The sequence below is a fragment of the Melanaphis sacchari genome, unplaced genomic scaffold (genome assembly GCF_002803265.2).
Source record: "Melanaphis sacchari strain LSU unplaced genomic scaffold, SCAv2.0 Contig11_pilon_pilon, whole genome shotgun sequence".
In the NCBI taxonomy this organism is placed as follows: domain Eukaryota; kingdom Metazoa; phylum Arthropoda; class Insecta; order Hemiptera; family Aphididae; genus Melanaphis; species Melanaphis sacchari.
This window is the reverse complement of record NW_020270469.1, coordinates 7,305,994-7,329,277: the sequence shown is the minus strand read 5'-3', so window position 1 is coordinate 7,329,277 and position 23,284 is coordinate 7,305,994. Positions and strand designations below refer to the sequence as shown.

General features: G+C 32.4%; 1 protein-coding gene across 5 annotated transcripts in view; it reads right to left on the bottom strand.

The window, feature by feature from the left end:
* Window positions 1-23,284, bottom strand: part of LOC112604161 (myocyte-specific enhancer factor 2-like) — an 83,318-nt gene that overhangs the window by 1,572 nt on the left and 58,462 nt on the right. For 2 of the 5 annotated variants that reach the window (XM_025353062.1, XM_025353066.1), the window contains exons 1-3: window positions 14,487-14,945; window positions 1,191-1,410; window positions 14-217 (exon numbers count right to left, since the gene is read on the bottom strand). In XM_025353062.1, coding sequence (XP_025208847.1) covers window positions 14-217; window positions 1,191-1,244 — 258 coding nt within the window. In that variant the 5' untranslated portion in view covers window positions 1,245-1,410; window positions 14,487-14,945. Of the gene's footprint in view, window positions 1-13; window positions 218-1,190; window positions 1,411-1,600; window positions 1,764-14,486; window positions 14,946-23,284 lie in introns of those variants that run through there. The other 3 variants (XM_025353065.1, XM_025353064.1, XM_025353063.1) reach the window with 3 other exon arrangements.

Genomic DNA, 23,284 nt, shown 5'->3' with positions numbered 1-23,284 from the left:
ATAATATTATTACTTCAATAATATTTTTATTGGTGAGCGATTCATGAGGTTCGTTGTACTCTGTATATTTGAGCAACACTTTATCCATGTCTGTACTAGCATATTGATATAATTTATTAGAACTGCTGAATATGATTAGAGCAATTTCGCAATCACATAATACACTCAGTTCATATGCTTTTTTCATTACGCCAAATTTTCTCTTGTTAAAGGTAACCTAAATCAAAACATTATAAATTGCTATTATAGTTCGGTGATAATAAATTAAAAAATAAATACCTAATAAATGAAAGCAAAAAAATGTTAATACACTGTATTTGGATGACATTGAATTTATTAACATATTAAAATTAGAAATAAACAAACAAAAATAATAACTAAATAATAGAAACATAAAATAGTTATTTTGTGATAAAAAGTTGCACAAAAATAAAAACATTTGGTCCTATATTACAATTTACAGACAAAAAACAGTAAACTAAGCAAAACCAACACTTGACAAATTACATATAAAACTATGTTGGTATTTAAACACGGTGCAATGTTTATCATAGATATTGTTTTCACTCCAAATTTGTTAAAATAAATTGTAATTATTAGAACGGTAAAAGCTTTTGATGGTTTTGTTGTGGTGCTGAAATAAATGCCATATAAGAAAAATCTTTGGATGTTAAAGAATTTTAATTATCATTGTTATTCACGTCTAAAACACGGCTTATTTTTCTATGCGAGTCCCTTCCCTCCTGCTTAAATTATTGAGTATTATTTCACCATCAATTTAATCGAAACTGAAAAATGTTTATAGTTACCAGCTACTTACATAATCATTATTAGTTAGATACCAATGTATCATTAAACAATCTTAAACGATAAAAAAACAGGGTGCTGGAATCATCATCAGGGGTCGATTCAAACAAAATACATAACATATAATTAACAAAACAATAGTTTCATAAGCTCTTTATTATGAACGATTTTATTGGAAAATATTATGTACATGAATTTTTTAACCAATCGAATTCTGACACTAATTACTACTAATAATGATAATCCAAGTAGTTTCGCTACTAATACTACAACTACTAAATATTATATAATTATACTAATTTCGACCAAATGTCTTTCTTTAGACAGACCAAAAATAAAAGTACGAAGGTAGGTAGGTTCGTAACAATAATGAAATGATTTACCTGACGATTGCGTTCGTCGGTGATACGCGATATTTGTATTTTCTTACGACCCATGTTGTCGGCGGCGGCGTTAGGGTCCGCAGAACGGCGCCGTTCACTGCTTCTTGGAATTCTGTTTGTCTTATCTAAGACGGTCGTATATCTCCACCGAAGGAGACGATGACGACGAGCTCCACAACACTACTCGTTGAAACGATTCTTACACGTTTTCAAATGATATCTGAGAAAATACAAGACGAAAAATTTAAATGGTTGTTTAATAATAATACTACAACGGTTAGCGTGCAAACACAAAATATTATAATAACTAACCGATCGGGCCTTAACAGAAAATAAATAAATAATACAAATTACAAAATATATATTCGCGGTAAAATATAAATAGGCGATTTAAAATCTCACACACAAACCTCTTGGTACGCGGGGGGAGAACACGGTGACGGAGTTGACGATAATGGAATTATATAATATTAACGTACTGTGTATTTTTTTCTGTTTCGAAAAAAAATAACAATATTTATCCACGACCGACAACCACCGAAAACGGGTCTGTCGTCTTCAGTCGCGACGTACGCACCACAATAGATGTGTTACAAAACAGAACACGAGCCACTGCTAGCGCGCGCGCGCACACACGAACACACACGAGACCGCACACTCGTTCGTCGGTTGTGGGCTATTTCTGTAAAGTTTTCCGGGGGGTTTTAACGACCGCGGCGATAAGACGGTTAGTTACTTACGCGACGGGCTCACAATATAATAATAATAATAATAATAATAATATTTTATTATTCCACCGATTATTGTGATGGCGGTAATCAATTGTAAATTATAAATATATATATATTGTATTAGTGTATAATAGCCAGAGTGGTCGCACAATGCACGCGGATCATAAAGTATAATAATAATAATAATAATTATAAGGCGGTTTAACAAAATGAATAGTGACGATATCGGCATACAAAACGAGTGGTGGCTCAGGTATACGCGGCGGCAGCTCGTGCATTGTTTGTCACCCGAAACGCGATTGTGAACGTCGCAACTCAGATATCACACTGTAGGTCGTAGGTACATTTCGAGAAGTTATAATATATTATTAAATCACTGCTGACGAAAAAAATAAAATATCTAAAACAAATTTGACCGATCCGTAAACGTAACTTCATTTCGACGACGATTCGACCTTGGTCGTGACGTGATAACAACATCGCATCAACAGTCATAGTAGACCGCGTACCTATAGTGCGGAGGATGTGCAGTGTGCGCGTAAATTTACGTACACAATGTAATAAACTAATAACACCAATATAATATAGCTAATCACAAGACGTGAGGAATAACATAATTTATTAGGTTCTGGCCTACCACAGTTCAGTTATCAATTGTTGTAAATTAAGTAGGCGGTTAATGTTTTGAAACTCAAATACAACACATTCATTATTTACGAGTCTAAGAGAAACGAAGAGATTTAATTTTTTTTTTAAATTTGAATTAATAATAATTTCTATCAAAAACATATTTCGTTGTACCGATGACGAAATTAAAATTCCCCAAATGCCAACCTACCATACATAAGTCGTTAAATCACGTATAATAAAAATTGAAACGGAAATATACACTGGCGAATAGCATTGCATAATTGTAACACATAATTAAAGTGTATAACTTCGGACAAACGCATAATGTGATGGTATCCCCAAGAGAAGTACAAAGTAAATACTATCTTTAAAAAATAAATACCGTTTTGAAAATATCTATAGACTGGTAACGATAATATTGCACGAGACTGAATCATGCAGCAGTGTAGCACGTGTACCAAATAATATTAACTGTGATAGATTTGTATTTATTTAGCAAACTATATAGGATCGACACATTATTATAATTTAAACTATTAGCATTTACCAATCGAGTTCGTTTTAAATATTAATCGTGGTGACGTGCTTCCATCGATAATCGGTGGATTAAAATGAATAAATCTCCGTTATGTGTCAATATCTATTGTAAATATTATTACTATAAAATTGCAATTATTGATAAAAAAGAAATGCAAATAGGTACTTTCAAAATAACAAATATTAATAAGAAAAACACTGCGTCTATTTCAGATCGAATGGATTATTATTTATATATGTCTTGAGTTAATTATAACTCATAAGCATATTTTTTCCGACGAATATCCGGTCGAAATAAATACACGCCCGCTTTACACAACTCGATATCGTTATACAATAAGTAATAACGGCGATCAGTGGATCGCTGATCACTATTCACTTGCACACGCGCCACACCACGTTCAGGTATGCACACACACGATCAATGTAAAAAATTAATATAAATTTACGTTGATAAAATACGAACACGTGGTGTTTGTTTCACCGGTGCTCTCAGATGACAATCATAATAATTATTATTATCGTCATTGCCTCCCGACATTCAAACGTCCAACAATTATGAACACGAACACACACGTGCATAGTAGTACAAGAAACGTCGGTTGCGAAGAAAAAAAGCAGATTATCTCGCGGTCGAAAAATGTACCGACAAAAAATGCGAGATAAACACATTTCACGCATGTGCGTATATGCATACAGCAACAGGTCGCATAAATTTCACGATATCGACAAAAAACAACGAGTCGCGTACTCACTCTTCTCACTTGCACACCCGCCGATGAATGCTTTTTTTTATTCTCCTCACGCAAGCGAGCAGGCGACACGTAAACATTCCCATCGGTTTCGTCTTTACCGCCACTGTTTGTTCCGTAAACCGGGTGTGCGCGCACGTCTAAGAAATTTATTTCCGAGGATATTGTAATATTATTATTGTTGCATCGAACTGTTTATACGGGAAAAAACTTTGGGTTTAAATATAATAAAAATATAAAAAAAAACCTATGAAAATGAATCCAGACAACGCCACGGTGGCAACTGGTTGTATGTCGTGGGGGTGTGGTAGGGGAAGAGTGCAACAGCGGGTAGTGACGACGGTATGCATTCGTTGGTATGTACGTGTATGACTGTATTTTATGTTTACGGGCATGTTAATAATTATTACACGAAATAGATTAATAATAATAGGTATATTATACTAAATATGACCGTATAGATGTGATTCGGCGACAACGTTTAAACACATAAGAGGCTAGCGATGATTAGTCGAGAAATGGATACGATAAAAGCAGGAAAAAGTTTGACACACATCGCTTTAAATTTTCTTTTAAATCTTCGACGAAACTGAAAGAACTTGTGGCTAGTTAGAAGGATGTACAATAGTTTTCTTTTTAGGTATGTGCGTAAATGTCAAACGCTGTTAACAGTTATTTAATTAAACGTCGTTTTAATATAAATAACGTCTTGTCTAACGAAAGAAAGAAACGACACTCACTCGTCTACTCAGTAACTAACAATTAACCCTAAAAACAAATTTGATTATCGGACATCAGTTATCAGCCGTAACTTTATTTAACAGTGACCTAGGTTGCAATACACACAAACAAGCGCATGTAAATAGAGCGGATAACATACGTTAACCAACACACATAAGCCCACTGCAATTTTTCAATTTTCCGTATGACAGGGAAAACAAGAGTATCGTAAATCGCTTGTCGAGAAACAATTTAAACGAATTATATGCGACTTCGTAACGGGACACCGTCTACGAACGGCACCAATTCAAACACAGGATAAAATGTTGATATCGTTACACAACCCTCTGGGCTCAGATTTTTTACTTATGCTATTTTTATAGAACGTTAACAGTGGTGACGAAGTCTCAAAATAGTAAATGGCTACTACTACAGTACTACATCATGGTATGATACACACCTACAAGGCACTGTAATACTACTTCAGGAAATCGGTCAAATGATATTGTAATTCGAACGACGACGGCGATACCACAATCAAATAAAATCCGGTTTGTTATAAAATTAAACACACTTTTTTCTTTCTACCGAAATCCGGTAAATCCGGATTTTATCAATACCGATTTAGTACATTGAGATCAAAATATCGAATAGAACAACAAAACGTACGGAAATACAAACTTCAGATCGTTTAAACTATAACTGAAACAGTCTATGTCGTAATCGTTCAGAGGGTCAAACATATGTATGAAGTATGAAGCACACAATTATCATTTGAAATTAAGTAAATTTCAAACCTTAAGGATAAAAGAAGAAAACGAAAATTGTTTTTTTTTTTCTATATAACTAGTGTAAAAAATAATTTTGACAACATAAAATTTATAAATGTATACTTGTAAAGCAATGCATTATTTTCAATAATATTGGTGTTAAAGAAAAAACATTGCAACATCGAAAACTTGTTGGAAGTTCATTGTTGACCACTAACGAGTTTATGCATATTGCTCTACATACACGCAAGTTGAAGTAGCAAAATATTTTACCGATGATAGTAAATTTAACATTAATATATGTAGTTATATTTAGAATTTTAAAATTTACCCATATAAATCGTGATATCCAACGATTTTAATATATTCCATTTTGATAATCTATCGATTGACAAAAATAAACGTTACAAATAGACTGAACGAACATATTCTCTAATTGGTTGTTTACCAACAATTATAATTTTTAATTAGTTACGTTTACCTTAGTTGGCTTAGTCAGAAACGTTTATAAAATTAATTACTATGAACAAGATACAATATTACATTCAATAAAACTTCACAGAAAACACAACACCACCAGGATAATAAATTATTATTATTAATAATATTAATATATTATATTTAATCAATTTTGGAAAAATCCTAACGGGAATATAAATTACTACATATTAGTTATTACCTAATACCTACTCACAGTAAGAAAATAACGTGAAATCCAAGTACATAGAGACAGATCTTGTGGCGATACACAAGTGCGTGATGGTAAAGGCACGTAGTTTTATTGTCGTTCAACGGAGGGGTGGTATAAGACGACGTTGACACTATAACGGCGACGGATGAACTCGGTTCAACAAACGTTGGAAATTACGTGGGCCGTAGGCAATTTAATTTGGCACGCGGCCGCCCGCGCAAAGGGGTAGTCGGGTTGAAAGACACGTAGTGTTTGACGCGTGGGCTGCACTTTACAAGAGGGTGGTGGTAGGTGGTGACTCTCGTGTGTAGTATTGGGCTATGAGGAGCAACGGTGTATAATACATACAATACAAATAGTTTTTTTTTCTTTTCGGGATTAGCCCCAAAATCAATTTATGATGACGCAACTGAAAATAGTTGTTCGAGTAGAGGATTTGTTTTAATTCTTCTTTTCAAGAATTTACGCATTAATGTGTATAATAGATGGCGGTGATACAAAATAACTAATTTTGACTATTCAAAGTGATTTCCGGTAGTAAAAAATCAATATTTATACCTTATTTGTACATAAAATGATTATGTACATATTAATATTTACAGTAACAATTTATTAGGTTTTTTTTTATCATATTATAACATGTTAACAACATAAAATAATAATTTTTTACCACTAAAAATTCACATCAATTATACACCTCTAGTTTACTTACTGATTTTATTTAAATACCGCCCATCATTATTTATTATTAATTAAATTATTACGATAAGAAATAATATTTGTACTAATACTATGCCATGTTGACGATAGTATAGCGTCGTTTTGCGATTACAAAAGGATCGGAGTTTACCCCGTTTCGTAGCGATAAGAAACAAGAGTTCAGTAAAAAAAAAACGTTATGATTATATTATACCTATGTAGTACACGATCGCCCTTTGGAGTCAACCATTGGTGACCTTGGCAAGCAGAGTTCTTAGTTAGAAACGTTTCTCACATGTGAATAGTGATAAAATAATAATATTTATTGTCACATATATACCTCGTTAAAATTTAAACACCATGTCTTTTTGTGAACAAAACCAAAATACAAAGAATGTAACAAGATCTCTAAGATATATGGTTCAACGACAGCTGTCCGCCAGTCTTATCACAGTTCAAAAACGTTAATTTAAAAACTGCAGAGATGGAAAGTCATTTCTAACTCCAGCTACCATCAGGTTCTCTTCGTAATATTTTGCGTTATAAGAACACATATACCGTAGCGATGTATGTACCGTTTATTTGATTGAAATTCGTGCTAAATCGTAGTCGTGGGCGTCAGCTACATTCAAACACATCCGTCCGTTCTCTCTGGTAGACGCCGCGGCCGGCGACATCGTGACGCAAGCGGTGTTGTTACCATCGATCGCCAATCGCCGCCGCCGACAAACACACCACCACTTACCCTAACCATAACCTGGGCACGCGTCGCTGCCGCCCATATCGCACGAGGGCTTTTGTTTGATGCCGCCGGCAATGACGTTGGAGAACGTGGCCTTGACCACGTGGGCCCGAAAACGGCGGCGATGAAGCCCAGAATTTATGAAACAGCGACGTACGTACGTGTGCGCCCCGCCGACCGGTGCTGTGCGGTGTGACGTTCAATCAACCCTCCACCCCACGAAAACCCACCAACCAGACGACATTAAACCCACACACACACACACGCGCGCGCGCGGACGCACGTGATATTGAAATATTATATTATACACCTACATATGCGATTTTGAACCCTTTAAAGGATAACCATCTGCAAATATCGACGATATGGATTTTTTCTAGTGCACCCATCTACCTATCACGTCCCTTCCCCTCCTCCTTTCCTCTTCCTCCTACTCATGAACACCGAAAATCGAAAACTTTTTCTTTTGAAAGAGAAAACACGTAATTATATCGCCTCCCACGTATTATTACTTACGTAACGATACACCTTACACTTGAGAAGTTATACCCCTAGTTACACCACCGGCCCGCCAGCCAACGCTTATGAAACCACCCAACACCGTACTATATACAAAGCTTTCCCATCGCCACCGCCATTCATTTTCACACGTCTTCGTTGAATTTGTTCGTGTTCATTCACTAAAAACATTTGCAACATGTTTTGCGCCCTCATAAAATTCACAGGGCACGGGCAGCACATGCACGCAACGTACGTATTTAATGAATCTTACGCGCAAAAATCTATTGCCGTGTAATTCGTAATAATACAGAGACATTAACACGATGTGAATCAAAGCCAAGAAACATCATAAAAAGGTCTACGGTATATCGATAATATTCGTAAAAGCTTTCGACTGGTATTTGATGACTAGCCACAACGGAGAGTGATATTGAGGCACGTGCACGAGTTGCTTTTCACACGTCTATTTACAAGACGTAATCATTAGACAATTATAGTGAATTTTAGTGTGAAACGGGTGATAAGGTCGTTAAACAGTTTGGCTCTTCAACTGCAAAAATTGTGCGACACTTGCTTACTCAAATCACTCTGTATATTATTATTATTATGTATATTGTATATGCTCAATTGCCCAAATGGAAAGCTATTACAATATCATGACGTCAGCGGTTAGTCTTCGCGACTCCGACGAAGAGGTGGGCCTGTGGCACGACGGTTGAACTAAAGCACTGGAGTTCCTCCACCTTCCGCTCAATACAGCAGTTCTTATTATATTAATATATTACGAAATGTATCAATTATCCTAACTAGCAGGTATAGGTCGGTAGGTACTCAGAGATAATTTATTATGATACCAGACAACGACTGAAGAGGTACTTTTTATTTTACTTTTTCATCACAATCCATATTATTTGTGTACTTGAAATAATTTTTTAACGAAGAATGAAACATTGACTACAAATGATAGTTATCACGTAAATTTACCATTTTATTTCAAAAAAGTATGAAATGTTAAACCCCGCATCATGACATCATCGTTATAAGTTACAGAGAGAGCTGATTATTTTTAAACGAACAAATAACAATAGATATGACAAAAATACCTTTTTTAATACCTCATCGAAATATTCTAACGCTAAATAATACCTAGTCTTATTTAATTTTTATGTTAAGTTACATATTCGAAAAATATTTCTTAGACAATAACATTTAAATGTTTTTTTTTTTACAGGTAGCAGTTAAAAAACTGTATTAGATCTTAATTACTTTATTGTTAAATTTAATACTTGATATAAGTAGGTATAGGATATTTCATTATTTACCACATTTTAAAAGCAATATTTAAGCTATACCTATACAAACGTTTAAAATATAATCCATAGAAAATTATGTGTTACAAATACACTACAAATGAGTTACACAACGTTAAATTTCATATAAATCATATAAAATATGTATTTATATTAGGCATGTTCAAATATTTAAAGTTCAATGTTAACGGTAATTTTTCGTTAGTATAAATTAAAAAATAAAAATAAATATCGCTATAGTGGTACAGGTGTAACCTCAAAACAAAACATTTATTAAGTGTTAAAATAATACTCTATTAGGCATAATAATAAAATACCGAGTAAAATACCTATCTTAAATAACTTTATCAGATATTAAAAATTTGCATAAACAAATAATATTAAGCCATGTACCTACCTATATTGTGTAATGTCATAAAAATTTTGACATAAATTACAAAATCATTAATTTAAATCGTATTCAACAAAGCGATTCACTAAGCACATCAAAAATTATAATGGTGGCAAAATTAGTTAATTTCAATTTATAAATTAATAATTCAATTTTTTAAAAAGCTATACTTTTTATTATTTAAAGAACCATTCATTAATACTTAAAAACTGTTTATCGAGTAAAAAATTAAAAAATATTTTGTATAAAAAAAAATTTAATATACAATTAACTATAATTTTTATAAATTTACATTCATGTGGATTTTCATACACCACTACTAATCGTTATGAAACCATTGGATATAATACATAAATGATTTTTAAATGACCTCAGTATAAAATTGTTTTTTTCATAATAAAAGGAATAATGAACATTGTGTGGAACTACTATGGGAATATATCAGTTATTTTAGTTAGCATACAGTACACTATTTTCCGAAAGACTCCCACGTGGAAATCGATATGAATTCAACGAGTTAAATCACAAATAATACATCATAGGTATCTAGTGTAAATCGACTCACGTGAGTATAATACGCATTAAAAAATTATTACAACTATAGGTAATGCAACTTTTTTTTAAACTTCATATTTATAACAAAACTGAAGGTATAATGTTAATTATGATAACATATTAGTTATAAATATTATAATGAATATCTAAATGTTCTTGATCTAATGTATTCAACCTCAAAATCAAAGCACAAATATATATTTTATTAAATAATTGATTCATATTTAAACCTTTAGTGAAATTGAATTTAAATGTATAAAAAAATAAATAATACAATAAATTAAATATAAACAGTTGATGTAAGTATTGTATACTTACACCAATTGGAATTGATGTGCCAAGTTGTAATCAATATTGTAAGATATTTTTTCATAGAATAAAATTAAAACGTTATTATTAAAATACGTTATTTATTTTAACGGTTTTCATTTAAAAACAGGAACTAATTAATTTCATCTCGAAATAAATTAACATTACGCATTAATCTTAATGTGTACACATTTACAGTAAACTAAATTAAATTTTTACTGATTTATTGGTTCACGTGTAATCTATGTTGACTACCAATGATAAATACATATTTAGAATCCGAATCACATTTGAGTTTAAATAATTTTTATATAATCAATCATACTTGCACCAAATAGAAAACTACACAAATTTTTTCCAGATCCATTAAGTACTTCTTCTGTGGTCACACGGAATAATAATTTATCATTTATCTCTACTGGTTTTTCAATTAGTTTTAATATCAAAAGTAGTTCTAATTCTTTAATATCTAGTTTAATATTCGAAAAATGTGTTAAATGTAAAAGGAAATAAAAAAGTTATAAAATCAGCGACATGATTATCAGGTTGGAAGTGTATTTTTAAACTCATACAGGTAAATGTATAAAAACTTCATTTTCATTAAAAAAAAAAAAAAAAAAATGAATTAAAAAAAAATATTAAACATAATTTTTTTTTTATATATAAAATGTTATTTTTAGTTATATAAACTGCAACTACTGTTAACGATCTTGATATTAATAAATTTGATTCAAAATCACATTTAGAGAGAATCTTGCACCCGCAAGTTATAGAGTATGAAAAATATAAATATTTCAAAACGCTCAAAACTTACTTAAAAATTAAAAATATCTTAAAAAATAACGAGAGAACACAGATAATGTTCTTAACTAAAAGTTTGATAATAGGTCAATTAACTTTAATATCAAAACTAAGAGCACACTATTGAAACTGATGAACGAAAATTTACTATGTCGTCCCATGTGTAAGACGAAGATAATACACGAGGGTGAGACGTCTAGAATATTAGCAAATTTACTTATTATCAAAATTTATGATAAAAACATTACATAGGGCATCACGTAGGCTTTTATTGATATTTTAAATTTGGAGTGAGTTATAGTTATGTTTAAAATATAAATAACTTTAAAATACTCATAACTCACAGTAAAATAAAAATTGCAATTAAACCCACATATTGCCCTAAATAATATTCTAACCTTTAATTTTGGTAATAGGTAAATTTACACAGTATTTAAGTTAACAACATAAAATGGATTCTACTAAATGGAAATTTGTTATAATGTACGTTAGTAAAACAGACAACACGTGAGGGTATGATGTCTTCTTGACAGCCATAACGAATTAATAAGAATAGAGAATTCCAAAAACTTCTTCAAAATAATTGGTCATTTGTTGAAGTTATTTTCACACAAGACTAATTCTTTTTAATTCAATCTCATAACAGTCATAACCTTCTTACTTACATCGCCTACTTATCTAAAATTCAAAACAATTTTCTAAGGTTCTGATATTACAATGACATGTTAATAGATCCCACATTCCGATTAATTAAAGTTTGAATGATTTTAGAATTTACCATTACCTTCAAGTTATTAACAAAAATTAACCGATATTTCATTCAAAATAACCAAATTGACAACCCAGAATAACTATTTTGAACTAAATATTTTCAAGTTATGGTACCGGAAGATTAGTGTTAATTTATTAGTGTCAAATATCAATCTCTTCAAAAACAGTGTTGTTTTACAGAAATTATAGTAATTGATATATCGTATAATTGATACTTAAAAGTAGCCCAAGTTAATTTCTTAATTGAAGTAAAATATTTACAAGTTATTATTTTCTAACATTCTTATTTACTTAACATTAACTTAAACTATGTCTCCAATACTAAAAAAATAATTGTGTACTATATGACCATTTAATATTTATTATAATTTTTGGTAACTCACGATAAAAGGAAGGAGGAATAATAATCTACCAAAAAATAGGCCACCTTCCAATATAATCGTCATCTCAAAGTATTTACTAGAACGCATAACTTCAAAATAAATGCAACTGGAACAAGTTATTAATCGTAATATTATTTAAAGAAAAACAAAAAATATATACTTATACTGTATTATCAAAGTACTTAGTATAAAATATTTTAATTTTTTTTTTAATTTATTACTTAATAATTATTGATACAAGACATTACGTTAACTATTCGTCCTTATTAATATTATATTACTATAAAGTTATATTATTATTAACTGTATAATGGTGTAAATTAAAAGAAACCATAAATGTTATTCAAAATAACTGTTGCCATTGTATGTATTAAAACATTGAAATTAATACTTTAAGTACAAGTTATTATTATTATTACCTATTTGTATTATTTATATTCTTACAAGTAATACAATTCATCTTATTTAAGAAGAATAAAAACAATGCTCGATTCATACATAGAAAATTTAGTCTCAAATTAATAAAGGATCATAAACGTCAAAAACATAATACAAGTTTCACTAAGCTTCGACGTGTTTTGTATTTGACACCATCAGTCACTTCAAATACTTTTATAAAAACGATACGCATTTATAATTTTTCAGAATTTACAAATGACTGTCATTTTTAATACATAACTAATGAAAAATTCAAAGGCAAAATAATAAGATTAAAAAAAAATTGTCTAAATGCACAAATTGAAAGAAAAATCCTACACGCAGGTCGACATAAATTAATTTATCACATGAATGGTTTCAGCTTGGGCGGAAGAAGGAACGATGAGTGGATAAATCTGCATAGCCGTGTGCTAGTCTGCATATGACGGTTCGTTCCAAACATATTAAACTTTTCGAGATACCCAAGACGGATATAATGTTATTGTTGCAGGAACATCAATTGAAAAATATTATTTCTAAAAATAGTTAATTAGGCGCACGAAAAATAAACAAGTAATAAATCGTTATTTATATTTATAATAATATGCAGGTAGCAGGGTAAATGTTACATATTCCTGGGTTTCTTTTATAGATTTAAATTTTACGTTGATGTAATTAAGTACTTAATAAAATAAGCTTATTTGAAATGCATACAATAATTAACTTTACTAAATTTAAAATTAAGTCGAACGATAATGATAATAAACAAAAACATCATTATAATATATATTTATTAGCGATGAAGTACCTTCTCATTATTTTACCAAAATAATAACGATTAATTAATTTTCAAGTACCTGTACATCGTATTAAATGAAATACACCATTATATATATTTAATCCGATAAATTTGAGTTTTGTACATAAAAGGGAGCAAGAAACTAATTCAACCAATATATAAAATTACAAAGGTAAATATTTCATTACCCTTTGAACTCTGGCCAAGATCTGCAACAGCGACCTTGGAATGTTAAAAACTTTAAAAATTATATTGGGAAAAACAAAATAAGTCTTTTGAGCTACAACATTAATTTGCACAAGATAAAACTAACTATACTGCGGTAATAATCAAATAAAGGACCGTTAAATAGATAACGTATTATATTTCTTGATTAGCATTAACGTCAATAAATGTACAGATACATTATGTTTATAGGAACGTAGAGCAATTTTTGATAATAACCGTATTTTAAAAGCAAGCAAATTCAACGATACAAGAAATATTTTTTTTCTTATAAACCACGTACTTATTTTCTTTGAGCAACACATTTTACTCGGGTCATTCGAATGTCTTTACGAGTATTATTATCAGCTGCGTAAATACCAAGACAATAATTGTTTTTTTTAAACCTGTACACAAAATGTTTTATATTACTAACTATCACGAGTTATTTTGACATATAAAAAAATATCTGTTAACGAACGGAATGAAATGTGTAAAATTACGAATGTGTGCCGCAATGTTGCGATCGAAAAACGACTGATGTACAATAATAGCATTACAACGTGATGGAATAAAAACTTACCAATATTGTCGGCGAGAAAGTGGCGGGAAACTGCTGAGATTTGAAAAAAAATATTTCCAAAAACTCACATCGTCGGCGAGCAACCGCAACAGCAACGCGAAAACGGACTGATCGGCATCGACCAAAATCGGTAATCGGCGGTATTTGCGAAGAGCAAAAATATCGTTGGAAAGTCGGCAATACCTGTTGGTCGAGCGGAAAACGACGCGACCGTAGAACGTAGAGAAGCTGTGGCGGAGGTAGTGGGTGACCGGCCTCAGGAGAGGAAAACCTAATAAACCCGTACGAGAGATATTATTTCGGTTTTAAGTAGTAGAAGATCGGACAGAAATGGACAGGCAAACCGATCGGGGGACCGTGGACCGCGGCAACTAGACGTGCTGTACTACTGTTGTGCCGACCTAGTGTGGCGCGCGCGTTCGGTTATTTCTGGCCGCGGAAATTTCGAACTCGTAACGAGTTTTTAATCGAAAAGGACTTAACGTACGCGACGACGACCGGCGAACGGGGCGAGGTGACGACGGGAAACGTAGAGGAGAAGTAAATGGGAAACGACGAATGATAGAGACGAAAAAAAAAAACTGAAAGCGTCGCGGAGCGCCGGCGTGTGCAAACAGCGCGCCAGACGAAAAGACTGTGCGGAAAAATGCCCCCGAGCGCGAGGAAGAACCACTTTGTGCCACCCGGGACTGTAGTAGTGTAGTGTTGCCAACTCGACCGGCACACACGGCGCGCATCACGCACGCACACGCAAAGCGCTGCCGTGCGGTGCGCGCGCGCGCAGTGTGCTCGCCGCGCATTCTACACACACACGAACATACACGTACGATCGCACGCACATGGGAACGGTGACGTCAAGACCGGCGCCCGTGTCTTTGCGGGTGATGGGGGGGTGAACTTTTTTCGTACGTATCATCACCGTTGTCGGACCCAATAACGAGTAATAATGACATCGCGATAATTCATAAGTTCGAATTCGGTTACCGCCGGCTCGTTTCGCACGGTATGAACCGTTCGCGTTATTGGCTTTCCTTCGCAAAACTAAAAATCAATTTGTTTAAATTTCAAATAATACTGCGAAAATAGACATTGATCATTACAATGCTAGTAAATACAAGTTTTTATAATCGACGGCATTGCATTATTATCACATGTGTCACAGGTTTCGTAAGAACTTATATTCGTATGTACAGCATGCGTGTCATATACCTACTTATAAAAACTCATACTCTGTTTATCTGTTAATACCGATGTACATTTTTATGATATGATTATTTTTAATAACGTCGTGGCGTTTGTGCATTCAAATTTCGTACGTTAATTAATGGTTTACCGCGTATATTATAAACGTAAATCGGTTTCTAAAGTTGCACTTTCACACAACAACATCCATGGTACTATAGCATGTCTGGTATATAGTGTTATAGATATACTTATAAGTACTTATGTTTTCGAATATATTTTTCAATTATTTCATACCCATATTGCATTCTGAACCAATAATTAAACTATATCAATACTGAAATATACCAAACAATAAACTATAAAATAAAAAGAATTAACAATTAAAATGTATATCTTACTAGTCAAAAGCGTAAAATTGTAAAATTGAAAACTTGATACTACCAATGCGATCCTTAATGCTTCTTTCGTTATCGTTAGAATAGTATTGACATGTAACTTCAACACGGCAGAAATTAGTATACAAGCTTTACTTCATGTGTGAAACAGGTTTTACAGAAAAATCTTAAACGAATCGATTTCGATTTAGATATTAGAATTTAAAATAATGTAATATAATATGAAAACCAATTTAGATGCATACTGCCCATATTATTATAATATATCAAAAAATTAATACAAATGGTCCTATAGTTTAAAGCAGGGTTTTCTAAACTTTTTCTTAACCGGACCCCTTAGAAATAGTAAAAAATAAAATTGATTGTGGACTCCCTTTATAAAAATAAAAATAAAAACAATAATAAATAATGTGATATAGTATTTTTTCAATTTACGTTTGTGGACCCCCTCTGGTACACGTGCAGACCACTAGGGGTCCGCGGACCACAGTTCGGGAAACGCTGGTTTAAAGCAATTCCTTTAAATAAATTATTTTAACTATTATGAGTACGGAGTACAATACACAAGCTATACATTTAAAACAAACTCAATTAAATACTAATAGGTACTAAAAATTAATCTTTTAACACACCAGGACAAAATTCATGGAAATTCCATTCTTAAATAATAATAATTTTTTTCGTTACCGTAACATTTTTAGAGAATTTTTCTATCAAGATAATCACTACTACTCATAGGAGTATAGAATATAGATATCATTTATAGTTATTGTTAAAACATGTTTACAGATTGCAAAATAAATATTTGAAAAACAAAAAAAAAGCTGTACACCTAGTATTTTATTAAATTATTAACCTATTATTTAAACCTTAAACTATTAATTATTTAAAAAATAATAATATCGTATAATAGTTTTAAAAAATGTGTAAAAATTTCGTAAATCATACAATTTAGATAAAAATTCTTGCTCTATACATAAAGAAATTTTATCTTAATAGAGAGTAATACTAGGTATATCCCATCTGTATGAATCTTACCTATGAGCAAAATTTAATTCTAGTAATAAATATTATTATTATCGTATTTACATTTTCAGTTGACGTCGCATGCAAACAATTCGCACCGGCTCTCAAGTTTCTACTGCTGGTGCGTAATTGTTTTCGTGTAGGTATACACTGTCCGGAATCACGTAAACAGCTATACTCGCTATAAAATCGTAATACGTGACACACAAGCAGCTGTGGTGATATTCGATTATTTTTAGTAAAAGCAAGAAACTAAATAGTGTGGACTCAAAAGAGTCTAATAAATATTAATAAATTATAATAATAATAATGCGTCTCCGTTGTAATGAGGCGATAAATGCCGCTCGCCTTCCGCAACATTGTTATGATATACAATATTGAATATTGTCCTTAGTCGTTATATAACAATACAATTTACTGCCAACTCCGGTATGAAAGATTCAAGTTGAGAAAAGATGATTTACTCATGAAACGATTGAATTATAAAAATATAATAAATTATATTATTAAGTTTTATAAAATGTTCAACATTGCAATCACTATTTTTACTTGTCGTTTAGATTATCCGTTCAGGTTTACATTATAGTTAATATTAATATTTATTTTTAATTTGCTATTTAAGAAAATAATTGAACTTAAGAGTAATTTAGTATCTAGATATACCAACTATAAATGATGACTTTTTATTCAAAAAGTAAATATTTTTCTTTCTCGAAAAAAATGTGAACTATAAAAATGATGCCAACGATACAAACACTAGGAATTTGGATTTCGTAAACGTTTTAAATACGTTTACCTCATTATTTAGAACTTTTTAATATTATTATTGATTTGTTTTTTATTAAAAATATACAGTACAATATACAAATAAAGGAACAAGTTCCTTTACTTAGTGGCGGACTGCAGAGACTATAAATCCATACACTGAAGTCTGTGGAACAGACATAATCAAGCCAATTATATTTAGTCATGAGTACTTCAGCAATTCTTCAAAATATAAAATCTAAAGCTCTAATTCCTATTTAATTTTTATTTTAAATTCGATATTTTTTAGAAACATTTATTTAAATTAAACTTTAAAAACATTAACATTCAATTGGTTCCGTACTAAATATTATAAAAAAATCGAATCCAATTTACATCGGTCATTTAGGTCAGTATCATCATTACCTTGGTCAGTATACCCCTGAGCGTACAGCACAATCATACATTTTTAAAACCATATTTTGTAAAGTTACATAAATATGAACAATCGATTTCTTCAATAAACGTACACAAATTATAGGGATTATAACTTTAAACTCATTTCACAACCTTATATTATACCTATTAGCTATTACATATTATATCATGGTTTTTTTCCATTTTCAAATTTTAATTGATTTTAAATACTCTCATAATTAAATACGTAGCACAATACACGCGTGCATATCCCATACATCAAACCTTGATAAACGCTTTCTACGTACAATTTCAGTAGTTGAATGCGTTAATTAGTATTCACCAGTGATTGACGATTTCAACCAAATCACCACAACTGTCGTCATATCATTATATTATTTTATGTACGAGCACTGAGTACAACGCTTATACAGTGCACATAAGACCTGCATTTATTCATGGGTCGATGTTTGAAATTCGAACAAGTATCTCATATTATTCATATTATTATAGTAATATATTATATGGTGTATGACAAACGTACAAATCTGATAAGCGATATTGTAGACAATTTCTCAAGGTTCTTAACCTCATCTGTATTGCTATGCAAATTGTTTTACGAAACGCATTTTGAGACATAAATGCGATTTGCATTTAAACGTCACCGTCGGCGCGGTTATATCAGTAAGAAATCACAATTGTCAGTTGTCACCATTCTAGGTGCATTTAAATTGTTCCCGAAACTTATGCAGCAATTATTATATATATATAATGTGTATTATAATATAATATCCTCCGTACTCATACTGCCGAAATAATATACGGGCGTTATCAAGTTGTTGGATCGTAATAATTTACAATCTTATTACAAAACGCTCATTATTGCATACAAAATATGATTTTTCGAACAAGTAAAGATTGCCGAGCAACGTTTTGACACATTATATTATTTTGTTATTGTACAGTACACCGCGGCGTATTGATAATAAAAGGTGTTTAAGCAAGTGATGGTATTCTACCTTGAACCCGTATATTAAAATAGTTTACCTATACATTCCATAATTCTGTTATTCCGACCGTGGCGCGTGCACGCTGTAGAAATCGGGAATCATTTATACGAAAATCTCACAGAATTCATAATCTGAAAACACGTGATTTGACATCACGGACGTATATACAGATTATACCAAACATTTCGGGTTAGAGTTTCTGGATTTGTATCTAAAAATACCGTAGTGAGCAGTACACAATATTTTAAATAAAACCAAATAGCACTATTCAACAGTGAGTACTACGTGTATGGAGTACTTACGAGCTTTACGACTTGAAAATATAGGTCAGTATGGGTTAACAAACTTACTATACGCAGACCGGTTCAGCTCCATATCATAATCGAATATGACAAAGTGCCTGCGAAGAATCTTAGTTTAGCAATTTTAACACTACTTGTTTTTGGCGTACAGGGCTAATATACTATAATATGATCAGACCGCTCAAATGCGGCGGTAGACTCACGAGTTTTTGTCTTTCGCTCGTACGATGACAATCCGCGACCGAGGCAAGATGACTATATTTCAAAGAAATCTAGAATATTACAGAAAAGATAATAAATTGCAATAAAGATTTTATAATAATACAACATATGACTTGATTCAAGGAATTAAAAATCGTCGGCTAAATAACAACATAAATAATCATAATGGAATTATGGGTTTCCGTTATAATATACACGAAATGTTTGTGTAGTTTGCGTCTGACGTTTGCAGTTGTATAGTCACTACGTATAATATAAATAATTGATTAATTCCAAATAATAATAATAACGATTATTAACACTTTAATAATAAACCAAATCCAGAGAAAATTATTTTAGTTGGAATGCAATGAAAAACTGAAAACGGATATTAATTTAGAGATGTAATTGAAACGTTTATATAATTAGTAATAATATGTGAACACTATATTATTATTATATTCATTAAAACGGTGAATGAAATTCCTCGAAAACGAAAACAATATGTAAACCGAATCATTAACGAATGATTTTGAAAGCTTTATAGGAATAAGGCTTCAAAGTATCAATATGTATAAATAACATTAGGTTTAATATATTTTAGATATTCATGTAGTGCATGATTTCATGGGCCATAAATGGTGGCCCGAGCCCTGAGATTAATTTTTATCTAACCCACCGCCATTTTTTAACAAATATTTATTTTGAAATTATTATTTATGATGTTGAATGCAATAATTAATAATTAGGTTTACGTCAGTTTCCATTTCATATTTTTATCTTAACTTTACTTCCTTTTGTTAAATAATTTGTAAATTAAATTTTGAATTTTAATAGTACCCGATAAATTACCTAAAGTTTTGATGTGGCCCTCCAAAAATATTAATTGGTGACACTTTATACTAGCTATACATCATTCTGTAATAGTTAATAATTCACATTAAGTAATACAGCAAACCAACGAATTGCTTAATTCGTTAATTGCTAATTGAATAGTTTTCAAGTTGAAATACACAGTGTTTGATTTACTGTTGGCGTTGATGTGAATTTAGCGGCGATTTTGGAAAATCGCTTATAACTTGTTAGAGACTGTCCAACAAATTCTAAAAACTTTCTAACAATCTCCAACAAGTGTCCAACAAAATGTTTGGATTGGTTTATTTGAATTCTGTTGAATGAGTGCCGCTAAGTTCACAATCGTATATAATATGTTATAATATGTTTTGTATTTAAACATTCAAAACAATATACTTAATATAGTTACATGGAATATATCATAATATTATGTGGATTTAAATAGTTGATCGCAACTATACAGTGTACACGATGAATGGATGAAATACTACTGAAAAATCGAACAATTTTTGTAGTCACCCGTCGCATGCCGCGGAGATACGTAAAATATAACACATGGACACACGTCACGACAATATACATTTGGCACTTGTACATGGGTCAACGAATAATGGTAGTATACATAAAATACCTATATAATATTTTTGCTTGCCACATTTATTTTCAGCCTAATAATTTCAATCAGCAAAGACCGTATACCTAACACGGAATTTAATTAAACCGTTTTCGTCATTAAGCAACAGCGCTTTTTTGGTTGCACTTTGGAGCTCAAGTTTCCTATGGGCTATAATTATTGTACAAACATGTTTAAAAAAATGTGCAAAAATTAGCTTACATTATAATAATATTAATAATATACTCAAAATTTATGTTTTCACCACAGTGCATTGTTTTTTCGTGTCGGATGGGGAAGGGGGGGAGTACGAATCGAGTAGTAACACTCGTAACATAGCTATTTGATATTACGTGGTTTTTAGTCGTAGACCAAGGGCCTATGCGTCGTGTGCCAATTGTGTCTCCTGACGCTTAATCCCCGATCCTGCGGTGTACGATATTATTGTACACGCGAGCACATCCGGTTTCGTGTGTTCAAAGTTATTGGCGGCGGATCCGATTGCGACGACGACAAGACAATATTATAACAATCACGTGTGTGCGCAGGGCTTACGTATTATATGGCATATGTAAACTTCCCCCTCCCCCTCCCCCTGACACACGTCTTCGCAATCGCAGCGGTGTTTATAATAATACGACGAGTGCAGTAGCGCGAGCGTGTGTCTTCGCTACGCAAACGTGGTGCAAGCAGGATATATTGACGACGACGTCAGCGAACACCTGGGCTGCTCCTCTACCGCCGGGTGTCGTGTTCGCCAGAATATTGTCTGCGCGCGTAATATACGCGTATGCCGCCGCGGGGAAGGGTTCACGCGAGCGCGTACACGGTATTACGTATAGTACATTACAATGTGCGCCGAGTTCAACGATCTCGACCGGTGGCACTAAAAGATCCCTTCGCACGTCTGGTCGTGTTGGGCCCCGTTGCAGCCGCGTGGGTGGAAAGAGATATTACGCCACGCGAGAGATACATTACGAGAGAGAAGGAGAGAGAATATTAAGAGGAATAGAACGATAGAGGGAGAAAGAGAGAGTGCGAGAGAGAAGAGAGCCTGTCGCTTCGGAAAGAGGAAGACGATATCGTCGTTGCCGCAATATACGTTTACGGTACTGTAATATATTATACACGTAATATACATACGTAAATGAGTGTGCGTATGTGTATATACGCGGCGTTTCGGAGCATTAACGGCCCGCGCTGTGCGGGCGGGTGGTGGATGGCGGGTATAAGCGCGCAGACGGGCTCTGACAGATAAAGTCAAGATGCGCGCCGCGCGCGTAAAACACCGATTATTCCCCCCAGATTCCGGATTTCCGTTCTGCGACTATATAACATCGGTCCAGATGTGTGGTGTTGCACTGGCAACCCCTTTGCCGCACGGGAGCTCATCACTCTCCCCCCCCCCTATCTGTACCAACTCATGACTCGACGTACGTCGACGGGCTCCGCAATAGAAGCCGTAACAACATATAATAGATAGTTACTACACTTACTACACATACATTATTACATTATTACATCACGGGCGGACTTAGCGTTTGATTTTTGGAGAGGCTATGGTTTCGTAAATAGATTTTCAAACATTACAAGACAATGGTCCGCAAAAGCTTGTTTCAGTTACAAGTCTATACATGTAATATATTTATATTTTGCAGTTATCACTGTATTTACTTAACTGACCTTTATTTATCCGTGAACTATAAAACTTCTTAACGAATTTCAACTATTGGAGAATACCACATTTTGTTTTAGTAGTTTTGCCAACTCATATAGATGAACTAATGTCACCATTTTAGTAGAATAAACATTTTGATTTGAATGAACGGAAACTGTTCGCTATTTTAGTACACATGCAAATTTATGGATTTTGAACGGGAAGGAAACAGAAGATACTAAAAGCCTAAGATACTTTAAGAATAAAATGTTTAACCGACATCAGGTAATTGATGCGTAAGAAGATTAGTGAGTTTACGAGGTCTTAGCTCAATAATTATAAGGATAATTTTTGTATTTTGAGACAAAATATATTTAAATAAAGTTAAAATAG